This window comes from Phoca vitulina, unplaced genomic scaffold, assembly GCF_004348235.1.
Source record: "Phoca vitulina isolate PV1807 unplaced genomic scaffold, GSC_HSeal_1.0 scaffold77, whole genome shotgun sequence".
Classification (NCBI taxonomy): Eukaryota; Metazoa; Chordata; class Mammalia; order Carnivora; family Phocidae; genus Phoca; species Phoca vitulina.
This window is the reverse complement of record NW_022589780.1, coordinates 2,766,022-2,781,353: the sequence shown is the minus strand read 5'-3', so window position 1 is coordinate 2,781,353 and position 15,332 is coordinate 2,766,022. Positions and strand designations below refer to the sequence as shown.

Genomic DNA, 15,332 nt, shown 5'->3' with positions numbered 1-15,332 from the left:
TCGCCTCAGCCTGCCCGGTGTCACTCTCCCCGCCGGGCACATAAGGCCATCCTTAGTCTGGGACACCGGGGCCCCAACCTCAGGTGAGTGGACTCTCCTGGGGGTGACTGGTCATTTCTGGGCCCAGCCTGGGCAGGCTGGGACGGGTGGGAGGGATGAACGCAAAGCACTTTAGCTCAGTCCTTAATAACCAAGACATATGTCTCTGACTGCTCCATCTGGGAGGGAGCCTCAGGGCCTCCCAGGCCTCCGTGAGGTGGTGTATTGTTGGGAGCCAGTGTCCCTGACATCCTGTTGGGTAATGGCCCATTACATTCTCCAGATTCCTGCCAGGGAGTACTTGCTGGGGATTCAGTCCGTAGCCCTGCTTCAAACTCCTTGGCTCCTTTGTTTTTTGGAGCTATTGTGGCCTCTTTGAAACGTCTGCCTCCTAACTAACCGCACTTCCCAGAGCCATTTGGCTGCAATTTTGACAGGAATGTGGAGGCAGCCACTTCCCAGACCCGAAAGGAGATGCCAGCTGGGCCTCTTTCTTCTGTTTGTTCTTTTTTCCTCGGACCCTTCAGTTAGTGGGGAGTGCTTGTGCTATGTACCGGGGTTTTGTTTGTTTTTTTCCTCTCCAGTATTTTACTTAATGCCCTCAGTAGTTATTCCAAGTAGACTCTATTACTTCCATTTTACAGAGGGGGAAACTGAGTCTTAAAGAGTTTAAATAACTTGCCCAAAGTCAGAGAGCTCGTGACTGGCCGCACCAGGATTTCAACTCAGGCTTGTAGCTCCACTATATCAGAAGGGTGGAAAAAATTGGGGGGACCTGGAGTTGGTTCCTTGGAGTCTAAGCCCTTTGTTTACCTGGCATCTGAGGGCAAGTGGCATAACTCACTGGAAAAGAGAGAACTGGACAGGAAATGAAAAGATCGGGGTCACACATGAACAGACATTTCTCCAAAGAAGACATCCAGATGGCCAGCAGCTGCATGAAAAGATGCTCAGCATCACTTACCATCAGGGAAATGCAAACCGAAACTACAGTTCGATATCACTTCACACCTGTTAGGATGGCTAAAATCAACAACACAAGAAACAACAGGTGTTGGCGAGGACATGGAGAAAGGGGAACACTTTTACACTGTTGGTGGGAATGCAAGCTGGTGCAGCCACTCCGGTAAACACTATGGAGGTTCCTCAAAAAGTTGAAAATAGAGCTACCCTATGACCCAGCAATTGCACTACTCGGTATTTACCCCAAAGGATACAAAAACACTAGTTCAAAGGGATACACACACCCCTATGTCTTTAGCAGCATTATTTACAATAGGGAAGATATGGAAGCAGCCCAAGTGTCTATCAATTGATGAATGGATAAAGAAGATGTGGTATATATATATATATATATATATATATATATATATATATATATATATATAAAATATTACTCAGCCATAAATAAGAATGAAATCTTGCTGTTTGCACCGACGTGAATGGAGCTAGAGAGTTTATGCTCAGCGAAATAAGTCAGAGAAAGACAATTTAGGAAACAAAACAAATGAGCAAGGGGAAAGAGAGAGAGCAAGCGAGCAAGAAATGGGCGCTCAACCATAGAGAACACACTGATGGTTACCAGAGGGGAGGTGGCTGGGGGGATGGGTATAATCAGTGATGGGGATTAAGGACTTGGGCACTTGTCGTAATGAGCACTGGGTGATGCATGGAAGTGTTGAATCACTATATTGTATACCTGAAACTAAAATAACACTGTATGTTAAGTAACTGGAATTAAAACAAAAACTTAAAGAAAAATAAAAGATCAGGGTCATAGTCTCAGCTGTGACACGTAACTCTGTGGGAGTTGGAGAAGTCCCTTGGGCCTCAATATGCCCCATACTGTAGCTTTTTTAAAGTGCTGATTTGTAGAACCTCACCACAGACCAATTACATCAGCCTCTGAGGCTGGGGCCCCAGGAAATTGGTATTTTTTAAGCTTCCTAGCTGATTTTAATGTGCATCCAAGGGTGAGAATCCTTATACTAGGTGATATAGGCCAGTGCTTCTCAAACTTTAATGTGCATGCAAATCAACTCAGGATCTAGTTAAATAAATGTAAATTCTGATTCAGTAGGTCTGGGATTCTGCATTTCTTTTTTTTTTTAAGATTGATTGATTGATTGATTTGACAGAGAGACACAGCGAGAGAGGGAACACAAGCAGGGGGAGTGGGAGAGGGAGAAGCAGGCTTCCCGCGGAGCAAGGAGCCCGATTCGGGGCTCGATCCCAGGACCCCGGGATCATGACCTGAGCTGAAGGCAGACGCTCAACGACCGAGCCACCCAGGCGCCCCTGGGATTCTGCATTTCTAACAAGGTCCCTGGTGATGCTGTTGCTGCAGGTCCAGGGATCACACTTGGAATAGCAAGGGGCTAGAGGGCTCTAGGTAGCAGTGAAAGAACTTGGTGCCCACCCACGTGAGCTTGCTTCCTTCCCGACAACCCTGGCTAGGACTGATGCCTAGCATGAGAGGGGCAGGGGCCTCACCACTCTCCTATGGGCTCTGCCTCTGTGGCTCGGGTAGATGGTGCAGATGTTTAAGATGTAGGACTTTATTACTACACTCTCCCACCTCCTTCAGGCTTAGGAGGGAGCTCAGGAGTAACGGGCAGGCAGGTGCCTCTCTCCTTCCCTTTGCTCTTTGTTCTGCCTCTAGTCACGAAGGACTGAGGGCTGCAGTGGACCTTGAGGGTGTGTTCTTAGCATGCAGGCCTATCCCTGGGGATTGGCTGCCCTGCCCGGGGTGGCCATACCAGACTCGTGGCCCTTTAGGGATCACTGTTTCCTTCTGTGCCTGCCTTTCTGGAAACTCCTACCAGGTCCCTCCTTTGGTACCTTCTCTTTGTCCTAATGATGGGATAGCAGAGCTGGCTGCTGGGAGGGGCTCTGACGATGGAGAAGGGCCTTCTTCTGGGGCTGTGGTAGGATCAGGAGACAGGGAGGTGGTTATGGCAGCTGGCTCAGCTGTTCTAACAGCAAAACCATATCCTCTAATGCTTCCTGGGCTGATGTGAAGTCCCTTCCAGCAGCTCTTAGCACGATTCTCCCAGGCGGCCTGTTGCCTAGAGACCTGCATCCTCTCCCAGGCCTGCATTGCCCCCTGCCAGAGGGTCTGCAGTACTGTTGGCTGAGCTCTATGGGAACAAACGCTTTCCAGGACCTCTCAGAAGTCCTGATGACCCCTAGATCTTTATCATAGGTTAGAAAGTTGCAGTAACAAAAAACATGTGCACATAGAGATTCGGGTGCGCACACAGACTGAGGGGCCTGTCTGCGTGTGTGTACGGGTGCGCCATCCCACACCAGTCTTCACGGATCGCGGACATGAGCAGACTTGGCTACAGTTGCGTGCAGAGGCAGATGCTGGGGTGGCCCTCACTCTGCGAAACGCACAGATGTTCATCCCCGCCCCACTCCTGTTTGCCCCCAAAACCCTTGGGGGCTCCAGAGCCTTCTCTTCTCCCTCCTCAAATCCTCATCAGTGTGTGACCCTTGAGAAGCCTGTTGTTTTTTCTGACCGACTTCCACCTTTCTGCCCTCTTCCTTCCCTTGTGTCCCCACCCGGCATCCTCTCAGGTACCGTTTTGTCTTTTAACTTCTCAGTCCCAGCTGCCAGGACCTCATCCTGGATTTCCCTGTGGGAGAGCACTGGAGAGAAAGAGCTCTTCCCGTCTCAGAGAAACCTCACCAGTCGCCTTGGAGTCCCCTGGTCATGGGCGTTAAGGAAATCAAGGAGATGTTGGGCGCATGCTCTGTGGCCAGAGCAGCTCTGCCGAGCCAGCAGCCTCCTCCATCCCCCAACCCCACAGCGCCTGGTCCCATAGTCCCAACCCCACTGCTCCCTGGCAGCACTTGGGTAGGAAACACATTGCTGCCTGGGCAGTCCCAGGGCTTTGCTAACGGCATTCAGCCCACCCTGGCCTCCTTTAGTCCAGGTGCATGTCTCCACTGAGGCCGGGAGGGGTGCTGGGCCTTCCCAGAGCAGAGGTGGGAGGCTAACCCAACCAGTGTCCTCCAAGATTCTCACAGGCCCGCACTGTGTCACCATGACAACCAGCACTGGATTATACCACATAGGCCTAGCCACTGGGGACAGCTGGAGCAGTCCTGGGAGGCTCCCTGGGTAGGGAGGGCTGGAAATCGATGTGTGGTCGGGGAGGGTGAGCACTGGGGAAGCTGCTGCCTCAGAAGGGTAGGAGCCCTGAGTGGGAGTCAGACTGAGCTTGAACTCTGGCCCCAGCACTGCTACCTTGGTCAACTGTGAAACTGTGGATGAGTCCCTTCCTTCCTGAGCCTGTCTGGAGATCCATAAAACAGAGAGAGTAAGACCTTCTTCCCAGCATATTGTGTGTGTTAAGTGAGATTTGGTTCTCAAAGTGCTGGGGAATGTTAGGTATAATAAGGGTGGGAAAGAGAATGATAATCGTTGAACATTTTGTGGCTGACTCCACGCTTTCCTGGGAGTTGCTGCTGGTGGGTTCTGTTCTTGGGCAGGGGTGGGAGAGTGACAGGGGCATTGGCACGGGCAGGGAGTGAGGCTCAAGAAAGGTGCGCCAGGACATACAGAGGGTCGGGTATGGGGCACTGAAGGTAAATCCCAGCTGGCTGAGACACGCAGCGAATATGCCAGGTCCCTCCGTGCCTTCCTTGCCATTTCCAGATCCCGAGGACTGGAGGTGCTTGTCCGCGGAAGGTGAGGCAACGTATACCCAGGGTGGCTCAGTGCCAGCCCCCAGCTAACCCCATTTCTCTGCCTATTTGTGTCCCTCTGTTCCGTTTTAGAAGTTGAAGCCAAGAGAGCATGCAAGTGGCTTCGAGCAACAGGATTCCCTCAGTATGCTCAGCTTTTTGAAGGTAAGGCTACTCAGTTGCTCCCCCTTCCCTACCGCAAAGCTTGCCATATCCCTCTGTTTTTCATCTGTAAAAGGAAGCCAATCGGAACCTTTCTCCAACCACACAAGAAGCTGTGTTCTTTGGTCCTGCTCCTGTCACGACAGCATCATCTCTAGTGGGTCACTCTGATCGGCTCTCCTAAGCTCTGGTGACACCAGTGTGTCACCCTTGTCTTGACCAGGGCCCCTGCACTGTACCACTTCTGAGGATGCCATTTGCAGAGATGCATCCTGGGGTCCCTGACCTCATCTCAGCTCCCGCATGGCCTCGATTTCTCTGTTTCCCTTCATTTTTCTGTTTTTTTTTTCTTTAGAGTTGTTTATATTTGCTGTTTCCACTTTCCCTCTTCTTCCCACACTCTCCACCGTACCCTGCCTTCACTCCCGCTTTGCCAACCAAACAATCCTTGTCCAGGTCACCAGGGACTCCCACGTGGTCAAATTCAGCCGTCCCTTCCCAGTCTTAATCTCTCAACAGCATTCAGGGAGGTTGGCCACTCACTTCAGCTTCTGGAACCCTCGCCTCTCTTGGCTGCCTCTCTCTAGATGCCACTGTCAGTCTTCTTATACCAGACTCTGCTTTCTCTAACGGATATCGAAATGTTGGGGTGTCCCAGAGCTCAATCTTGGCCCCTCTTCCCTCTCCACATTTCTTTCCCAGGAGATCCTTCTCCAAGTACCGTGCATCTTCTGGTGATTCCCAAATATCTCTGTCAGACCTCATTCCCGAGCTCCAGATTCATCCATTCAACCAACAATTCAGTATCTCCTCATCTGTCTGATAGGCATCTCAGATTGAATAGGTCTAAATTCCACCTCCCGAGGGCACCACTGTCCACTCAAGCCCCACTGCCAGGAATCATCCAGGAATCATCCAGGAATCATCCTCATTCCAGGCTCCTTCCTGCCACTCGCTCACACCTTTCCTTCCTCAGGGCCTTAATGTTAGTCCTGCCTGGAATCCTCTTCCCAGGCTCTTGGCCCGGCCAGCCCCCTCTTATTCTTCAGGACTCGTCTCGGAAGTCACCTCTCTCCGAGTGGCCCCCACTCCGCCAGCCTCTCTTTACCCTATCACCCTGGCTAATGTCTTTCATGGCATTTAGAACTGTATTATCTTTCTTTCTTTCTTTCTTTTTTTTTTTTTTTTAAGATTTCACCTATTTGACAGAGACACGGCGAGAGAGGGAACACAAGCAGGGGGAGTGGGAGAGGGAGAAGCAGGCTTCCCGCTGAGCAGGGAGCCCGATGCGGGGCTCGATGCCAGGACCCTGGGATCATGACCTGAGCTGAAGGCAGACGCTTAACGACTGAGCCACCCAGGGGCCCCTAGAACTGTATTATCTTGTTCCACATACGGTCTCTCTGCGAAGGCAGGGATCATTTTTATCTCGTTCGCTGTTGTATCCCCAGTGCCTGGCATCAAGTAGGTGCTCAAGTAATGTTAGTTAAATGAGAAAATGGGTTTCTTTTAGCAGTCAGGCAGAGAGGTGTGGGATTTTCTGGATGCTCTGTCCTCTGACCCCACTCCTTCCTCTCTCCCCTCCCCTTCCTATATCCCAGGGAGTGGGCTCCCCTGTTTGGACCATTAGGAGGAAATGAGGCATTGTTTGGCTGCATACTGTCCTCTCTGTCCTCACTCTCTCCCTGCTCCCCCCAGTTTACCTTGGGCCGGGGAGGAGGTTCCCTGTCTGAGTAACCCTGGGGTGGGAGGGTGAGCTTCGCTCTTGGCAGCCACCCAAGGCCTCGGGCCTGCCATCTTCCGGGGACCTGTCCTATTATTGGGTCCTCTCATCCAGCTCAACCCTCCTTTCCCTCAGCCCTGAACATGCCTCTGATGGTCAACCCGAGCTCCCTGGGCCCCTCCCTTACCCCAGGTTTTGCTCCTTCGGCTCGGCTTTTTGCCTTCGTGCCTCCTCTCTTCCCTGGCCTCCCCTTCCCACCTCAAGGGCTACTGGCACTGAGTTTCTGACCTACCGCCCTCGACTCATCTTGGCTTTTCTCCGCCGTACAGAAGGTCTGTTTCCCCTGGATATTGGCTCTGTGAAGAAGGACCACGGTTTTCTGGACGAGGACTCTTTGGGGGCCCTGTGCAGGTAGGGGGCACTAAGGGCCAGGCCTGGGAGGTCAGGGCCTGGCTTGGGGCTTCCCCGGGGAAAGAAACAGTCCGTGTCCCCTCCAACAGAGGAGGAGGCCAGCCTGTGACAACACCCCTCTGCCGCGGTCGTACCGCTCACTCTGTCTTCTGTCTGGGATGCCGCAGCGCTCAGGCCCTCTAGCTAGAGAGCCAAGATCTGGCCGTGATTCGTCTTCTCCCTTCAGTTCGATTCCCCAGACATTCCTCTGCTTTGGCCCCTCTCTACTTACACGGGTTTGGGCCTTCTTTCAGGCCAAACCACGGCTTTCTGGATCTGCTTCAGTAGCCTACTAACTGGCCTGCCTGCCGTTCCCCTCCTCGCCCTGATCCAGCCCCTTTACGGCCACCAGACGCCGCTTCCAAGCAGGCTCCCCTCTGCTTGGGGTGTGCAACTGCCTGCAGAAGAAAGCAACGCTTTTTTAGCATGAGGCACCTTTGCAATCTGGCTCTGACCGACCGTATCAGCCTCAGTCTCCCCTGTCACACCAGTGCTGGTCTGTTTACTGACTGTTTCCCTCCCTTGTCACAGCCTCTTGTGGAAGCCTGGGATAGAAGTCCCTGGTTTTTTTTCCCCTTCAGAATCCCACCCCTGTCCTCCGGGAAGCCTTCTCTGACTGCCTAATCCCCCTTCGTGGAAGTTCCTTGTCCCACCCTCTGTGTGCCTGCGGTGCCTCGGGCTACCCTGTTCTTGAACTTGCCCCATCTCTGTAGTGGTTTATTCCGCATATATAAGCTCCCAGAGGACAGAAGCCATAATCTCCCGAGCATTGTGTCTGGCACTGAAACCTTCACAAACACTGAGTCTTGGGAGATGTTTTGATGGCTCGGGCATGTAAAGTAGTGGATGGCATCTTGGGACTGTCTTGGTGGGTCATTCCCCGCAGCCTTTGGTTGGGACCCTTGGGTGAGCGCTTGCTTTCTTTCCTTACAGGAGGCTGATGACCTTGAACAACTGTGCCTCGATGAAACTGGAAGTTCACTTTCAAAGCAAGCAGGTGAGTCATGGCAAGGGTGGAGCCTGGGGCCTTGTGGCACCACGGGGAACCCAGGACATACACAGGGCACTTGCAAAACTAGCTCCAGTGTCCTGGGAGTCTGGGATGGACAGAGAGGTGTCTTGCTCCAGCCTGGGAGTGAAGTATAAGGGGCTCTGTGAGCCTGCTGGGTTTTGGCAAGTGTGGCCTAGAGGTTGGAGTCTGAGAACAAGTACTCTGGCCCATGGTCTCACCCACCCCCTTCGGCACACCTCTCCCCACTGAGTTTACTCATAACTTGGTCCAGTGATGGCCCTTCCTCAGGGAAATCTCTCTGCCTCCTCTACCTGCTTTGTGATGGCAAGAATTCCTTGACTAGGGAGCAGAGACAGAATAATGTGGTGGAAAAATCTTGGCCTATATGATCTGAGAAGTCAAGATCCCCAACTATGTCCCCATGAGGTCTTACACCCCTGAGCCTCATGTTCCCCATCTCTACACCGAACTGGAGGGGGGCATTAATAGCCTCAAGAGGCCTTTCTGACTCTGCCAATCTGGAATTGCAGAAACAGAGAGGATTCTTAGTCCGTATGGAGCCCTGGAATGCTAGCCTGATGACCTCATCCTTCCACAGGGTCGGGCTTTGTGGGTTTCTTCTGGGGCTTTCTCCACCAGAGGTCTGGAGCCAGGAGGGCCAGCTAAGCTGCCAGAGGCCTGGCCTGGGAAGCAGGAAACCCCTGGAGCCTGGTCCTGGCTCTGCCACTGACTGGTCAGTGGCCTTGAGCAAGCCTCTTCCCCTCTCTGGGCCTTGATTTCCCCATATTGCAAAATAGAAAATTAGAAAATCTAAAATCTCCTTCCAGTTCTGGCACTCTGTGGTTCTAATCTAAGACTACAGCCTAGAGACTTGGGAGGCTGCTGAGGACAGGAGGTCAAGACACCTGGATTCTTTTTTTTGTTGTTTTTAAAGATTTTATTTATCTATTTGTCAGAGAGAGAGAGAGAGAGAGAGCACAAGCAGGGGGAGCAGCAGGCAGAGGGAGAAGCAGGCTTCCCCACTGAGTAAGGAGCCTGATGTGGGACTTGATCCCAGGACCCTGGGATCATGACCTGAGCCGAAGGTAGACGCGTAACTGACTGAGCCACCCAGGCGTCCCGGGACACCTGGATTCTAACCCCGGCTCTCTCACTGACTTACTGCATACCATTGTATGACCTTAGGCAAGTAGCTTCTCATTTGTGGGTCTGGGTTTCCCTGTCTGTAAAATGAGGAGGGATTAGATTAATGAGATGACCGTTACCATCCATCTGGGCTCCGTCTCTGAGCCCTGGCTTATTCTGGTGCTCCCAGAGCCAGCTCCCCATCTAGGACATGTCCTCCATCAGAAAGCGGGGCCCTTTACCTCAAAGTCCCCCAAGAGTTTGGAGGCAGAGCGTGGGGGTACAAACAAGGGCTTGGGGACTAGACTTCTCTGACCTTGACCCCGTGGCTCCTTCCCCAGAATGAAGACTCAGAAGAAGAAGAGCAATGTAGCATCAGCAACCACTGGGCTTTCCAGCGAGAAAGTAAATGCTGGTCTCGTGGGGGCTCCTCTGACCTGCTGGCCCCCCCGAGCCCTGGCCTGCTGGGGACCTCCAGCTGTGAGAGCGTCCTCACAGAGCTCAGCGCCACTTCCCTACCAGCCATCACCGTGAGCCTATCGCCGGAGCCAATGGACCTGCCCTCACCCTGCCGTGTCCCCAGCCCGAGTAACCAGCTCCTCCTTAACCCCACCCAGGGCCAAGAGGGTCCCCGGGACAAAGCCAAGAAGCACCGTTCTCGTAGCTTCCTTAAGCACCTCGATTCTCTGAGGCGGAAGGAAAAGGGTGGCGGTCAGCAAGCGGAGCCCGCGCGTGGCCCAGCCACCTTAGAGAAGGCCACCAAAGCCTCCTCTTTCTGCAGTCGCCGTGGCTTCCTCTCAGCTGGATTCTACAGGGCCAAGAACAGGGCAGCCACCTCAGCCGGTGATTGCGGCCCTGCGACTCAGAGGGCCTGGGAGGCCTGGCCTGTGGCCATGTTTCGGCATCCGCAGCAGGCGCACCGGGGGGACTGCCTCGTGCATGTGCCCGGGGACCACAAGCCAGGCACATTCCCTCGCTCCCTGTCCATCGAGAGCCTGCTTCCTGAGGATGGACAGCGCCTGGCAGATTGGCAGCCAGGTAGGCCCCGGGGCTACGAAGGGCGCCGGGGCTCCTGCGGCTCCACGGGCAGCCATGCCAGCATCTATGACAACATGCCCGAGCTGTACCCAGCGGAGCCACTACTGGCCGGGGCTGCAGCCGAAGAGGAGGAGGGCGCGGGCGGCTACGCCCACCTGGACGATATCCTCCAGCACGTGTGGGGGCTGCAGCAACGGGTAGAGCTCTGGTCCCGGGCCATCTACCCAGACCTGCGGACTGGAGATAAGGAAGAGGAAGAAGAGGAGGAAGAAGAGGAGGAGGAGGTCACTTCATCACTAGAGATGGCCACAGTTGAGGTCGAAGGGCAGGCTGAGGCTCTGGCCCAGATGGAGGCCCCGGCCCGCAGAGGGTCCTCGGCCCTGGGCCAGGCTGATGTTCCGCCAGTGGTCCCAGCTCAGGTTCAGGGTCGGGCGCAGGCTGAGCCCCTGGCACAGGCACAGGCCGAGGCCGGGGCTCAGGCCCCGAGTCCAGCCCAACATAATGGGCAGGAGGCAAATTCAGGCGGGGAGCCCACCTCTGCCCCCAGCCTGACGGTGGAAGACAGGCACTCCGTTGCTGACACCGTGGCCTCCTCCAGTGAACTGGACAGTAGTGGAAAGTCGGTGAACGAGCCCGAGGCCGCAGGCTCGCCGGCTGGACCTCAGGCATCAGCACCACGGGAACGACGAGATTCAGGCGTTGGGGCCTCACTTACCAGACCCTGCAGGTGGGAGGTTTGAGCAGGGCTGGGGACAGAGGACTCTGTTGTGTCTCTCTGTCTCTCCCCCTCCCCACCCTTCCTCTTCTCTCTCTTCCTGCCCCTCTCTCCACCACACAACTCTCCCTCAAGCCAATTTCTTAGTCCCGAGACCCAGGGGCAGGGTCTCCGTTCCCTCCCGGTTAAGTTCAGGGCCTGCCTCTGCTATGGCCTTGAGCAAATTCTAGCTCCTCTCTGGCCCTTGGTTTCCCCATGTGCAAATCAAAGGTATTAGAGGAGATGGTCTCTGGTCCCCAGCTTTGCCATCCTGGGTTCTCAGAGCAGGCCCTCTGCTGCAGTCTTGGAAGGGTAAGGGGATGATGGTACTGCTTGGTGGCTCTAGATGGGCCTCAGCTCGGTGCCACCCTCCCTGACAGCATCTTGGCCACTGGGCAGCCCTGGAAACTAAGATTCAGTTTTTCCACCCTGGGGCCCAGTAGCAGCACTGACAGCAGTCGCGTCTCCCCGCATCTGCTCTCTTTGGGGAGAATAAAGGGACCAGAAGAACTCAGCCTTCCTTAAGATTCATCCAAACCTGCTCCCCTGGCCTTCTCTGCCCCCCTCATCTTTCACCAGGAAGCTCCGTTGGCACAGCTTCCAGAACTCCCACCGGCCCAGCCTCAACTCAGAGTCCCTGGAGATCAATCGGCAGTTTGCCGGCCAGATCCACCTCCTGCACAAGGGCTCGCTGCTGCGGCTTACCGCCTTCATGGAGAAGTACACCGTGCCGCACAAGCCGGGATGGGTCTGGTGAGTGCTCCCAGGCCGCGGTGGGGAGGCGGGGGGAGCTGCTCACCCACGCCCTGGCTCCCTCCCTGTCCCCGCTCCAGGACCCTGGGAGGGTCAGCCCCAGAAGGTGGGTGCAAGCGGGAGGAGCCCAGAAGCCAGCAGTGGTAGGTTGTGCCAGAAAGCTGGAGGGGCCGTGGCATGGCTTGCATGTGGTCTGTGGGGGATGCTCATGGGACGTGCGTGTGTGTGTGTGCCATGTGCGAGGAGGATTGGGGGCCGGGGACCCCAGGTCCTCCAGCCGTACCTCCATCCCAGCCTCCAGGCTGCCGCCAGTGAGATTGTCCTGAAAGGCAGCTTTGGTTGCTGCTCTCCTGATAAGCACCCTTCCGTGCCCCGCCCCCCTCCACCCCCTGGTGCCAAGGAATGTTCAGCTTCCTTGCCATCCTGACCCTTTCGTGTTCTGGCCCTGCCCCAGCTGCTGGGGTCCTTAGCCTGCCGCCCTCAAGCAATGCCACCATGTAGGCCAGTGGGGTCGTTGTCCTTCCCTGAGTGTGCCGTCCTCTTCTTCCTGCCTCTTTGCCTTTGTCCATGCTGTTCTCTCCGCCTGGAATGCCTTTTCCCCATTTCTCCTCTGGGACAACACCTACCTATCCCTCAAGAGCCTGCTGAATTTCCACATCCTCCCTGAAGCCTTCTCTGATCCGCTAGGTATAGTTCTCCTTCCTTGTGGGTCTTTCCCTAAGTTCTTGCTTGTTTCACTCCTGACCACGTAAACTGTCCCTGCCTGTTGACACAATTATCCCCTTAAGCAGACCGAGAGCTCCCTGGATTCCTCTGTGACTCCCTAGGGCCGGGCCCCGAGCAGGTGTTCAGGGAGTGTTGACCCTGGGGGCGTGGTGTGTCTCTCACCCCCGCATCCCTGCCCGAGCCCCGAGACTGCGGAGTCTCCAAGCTGTGTCTGGGCCGACCCCACACCCCTCACGGACCTCTTGTCACTCCCCCAAACAGGTCAGTGCCCAAGTTCATGAAAAGGCATAAGACCCCGGACTACCGGGGCCAGCACGTGTTCGGGGTGCCCCCCCTCATCCATGTGCAGCGCACCGGCCAGCCGCTGCCACAGAGCATTCAGCAAGCCATGCGCTACCTGCGCAGCCAGTGCCTGGACCAGGTGAGCCCTGCGGGGGGCCTGCAGAGAAATGGCACCGGGGAGGAAAGCCAAGCCTGACGAGTGGGGGAGGGGAGCCGCTCGGGCCTTTCTGGCCCACTAGAGACCCTTCTGGGCCTTCCGAAGCTGAAGCCCCCCTCTGCCCGGCTCTCTGCCAGCTTCTTTCTGGCCCGGGCACTGTACGCCCCATCTGTAGGAGCCTGCCTCAGCCTCGGTCCCTCTTTTCCTACTTATTCCTGCTACAGCCATCTTTCTCCTTGACCCTGAGGCTATAAAAACCTTCTCTTTGGTTTTGCCATTTTTCTCCTACCCTGCCCGGCAGGAAGCCTGGCAGGCTTGTAAGTCTCTGGGGTGGCCTACGCTCCTGACAACGAGTCCAGGGCTGGCCTCATAACCTTCCTCCCCACCCCACCCCTGCCCTGCATGTCTCCCTCCCTCTCTTCCCTGCATGGGCCAGGTGGGCATCTTCCGCAAGTCGGGGGTGAAGTCCAGGATCCAGAACCTGCGCCAAATGAATGAGACCTCACCAGACAATGTTTGCTATGACGGCCAATCGGCCTACGATGTGGCCGACTTGTTGAAGCAGTATTTCCGGGACCTACCAGAGCCTATCTTCACCAGCAAGCTCACCACCACTTTCCTGCAGATCTACCAGCGTGAGTCACCTGCACCTGTGCCCAGCATCCTGCCCCGTTCTCGATCTCCCTGAATCCTGGGGTTTGTGAGAGATGAACCCGGTGTGGGCATGAATGAGCTCATTGGAAGATCTGCTATCCAGAGCTGGGAAGGCCCTTGGAGGGAGACCACACTCTATTCCCCAAACCCCTCATATGGAGACCTGGACTGAGGCCCCGAGGAAAGGCAGGGGCTTCCCTAAGGTTACATTGTACATTAGAGCGGGGCTTGATCTAGTATGCAGAGACCTCCCAGAGCCCATCTTTACCCTTTCCTCTCACTGACCTCCTTTGGGACCACTGTGCCCTCTGCGTTCCTAGAAGCAGGAGACTTGTTGCCGGAAGCTTCTATGGAAATAAGAAAGCCGTTCTGCCATTTCTTCCTCACAGTCCTCCCCAAGGATCAGTGGTTGGCAGCAGCGCAGGCCGCCACCTTGCTGCTCCCCGATGAGAACCGCGAGGTCCTACAGACCCTGCTCTATTTCCTAAGTGACATCGCCTCTGCTGAAGAAAACCAGATGACAGCCGGCAACCTAGCAGTGTGCCTGGCACCTTCCATCTTCCATCTCAACGTCTCCAAGAAGGATAGCGCCTCACCCAGGTGAAACAGGGCAGGATGTGGCAGGGCCAGGCGGGGAGGGTCTGGGCCCCCTTGGGCTGCGGACCCTTGAGGGCTGGCCCTGCAGTTCCCAGGCGTCACCACAAGGGGTCAGCCTGACTCTTCGGGGGCCTGGGACCGGTTGGATGTTTTTGAAGCAGGGCCTTCTAAAGGACAGCGGGTTGTTTTGTGTTCGGGGGAGCTAGAAGCCAGCCGGTCATCCATCTTGTCTTGTGCCCGTGCACCATCCTCTCCTCCCCTTCCCTCCAGGATCAGGAGCAAACGCAGCCTGGCTGGCCGGCCGGGCCCTAGGGACCTGAGTGAGAACATGGCTGCCACCCAGGGCCTATCACACATGATCAGTGACTGCAAGAAACTTTTCCAAGTGAGTAACTCTAGGCCCAGATCCAGGGGAACCACCAGGCCAGAGGTTTGCACCCGCAGTCAGAGACAGGGCCCAACTTGACACATTACCCCCTCAACTTCCAGCTCTTGCCTTACAAGCTTTCTCATCTACCTCACTGCCGTGGCCAGGCCTCTCTGCCCCTGAACATGGACCTGAGAGATCCCGTGGGTTCTGGGACTGATGGCCCCTGACCTTCTGTTGCTCTCCACGGCCCTACTGCATGTATGCTCTCCCAGGTCCCCCAGGACATGGTGCTGCAACTATGTGGCTCCTACAGCGCGGCTGAGCTCAGCCCTCCCGGCCCGGGCCTGGCTGAGCTGCGGCAGGCCCAAGCTGCCGGCAGGAGCCTGAGCCTCTACATGGAGGAGAGCGTCCAGGAGCTGCTCCGTGACGCTGCCGAGCGCTTCAAGGGCTGGATGAGTATGCCAGGGCCCCAGCACACGGAGCTGGCTTGCAGGAAGGTGAGTAGCACACTGCCCGTGGCTGCCGCGGAGCTGGGAGAGTTCGCAGGGCAGGCAGGGAGGTCCAGAGCCCCGTCAGTCGCACTGTGCCTCGGCTTGATCTTGGACGGTGTCAGCCGGCAGAGCCAAGGACCTTCAGGACCCGAGAACCTGATGAGACCAGGGGCTCTCTGTTGGGCATCGCCGGCCGGAATTCCTGTACCAAAGCCCCACTGCAGACACATCAGCTCCGTGCGTGCAGAGCCTCACCTCCCGTATCTTTCTGCACCACGGCCGTGCGGAGTGCTCACACTTGCAC

The 15,332-nt window shown here is 55.8% G+C and overlaps 1 protein-coding gene across 1 annotated transcript in view; it reads left to right on the top strand.

Moving 5' to 3' along the window:
- Window positions 1-15,332, top strand: part of STARD8 (StAR related lipid transfer domain containing 8) — a 41,102-nt gene that overhangs the window by 22,944 nt on the left and 2,826 nt on the right. The window contains exons 2-11 of the mRNA XM_032393874.1: window positions 4,828-4,899; window positions 6,949-7,030; window positions 8,003-8,066; window positions 9,548-10,971; window positions 11,578-11,751; window positions 12,739-12,898; window positions 13,353-13,551; window positions 13,960-14,170; window positions 14,438-14,552; window positions 14,810-15,034. Coding sequence (XP_032249765.1) covers window positions 4,828-4,899; window positions 6,949-7,030; window positions 8,003-8,066; window positions 9,548-10,971; window positions 11,578-11,751; window positions 12,739-12,898; window positions 13,353-13,551; window positions 13,960-14,170; window positions 14,438-14,552; window positions 14,810-15,034 — 2,726 coding nt within the window. The remainder of the gene's footprint in view (window positions 1-4,827; window positions 4,900-6,948; window positions 7,031-8,002; window positions 8,067-9,547; window positions 10,972-11,577; window positions 11,752-12,738; window positions 12,899-13,352; window positions 13,552-13,959; window positions 14,171-14,437; window positions 14,553-14,809; window positions 15,035-15,332) is intronic.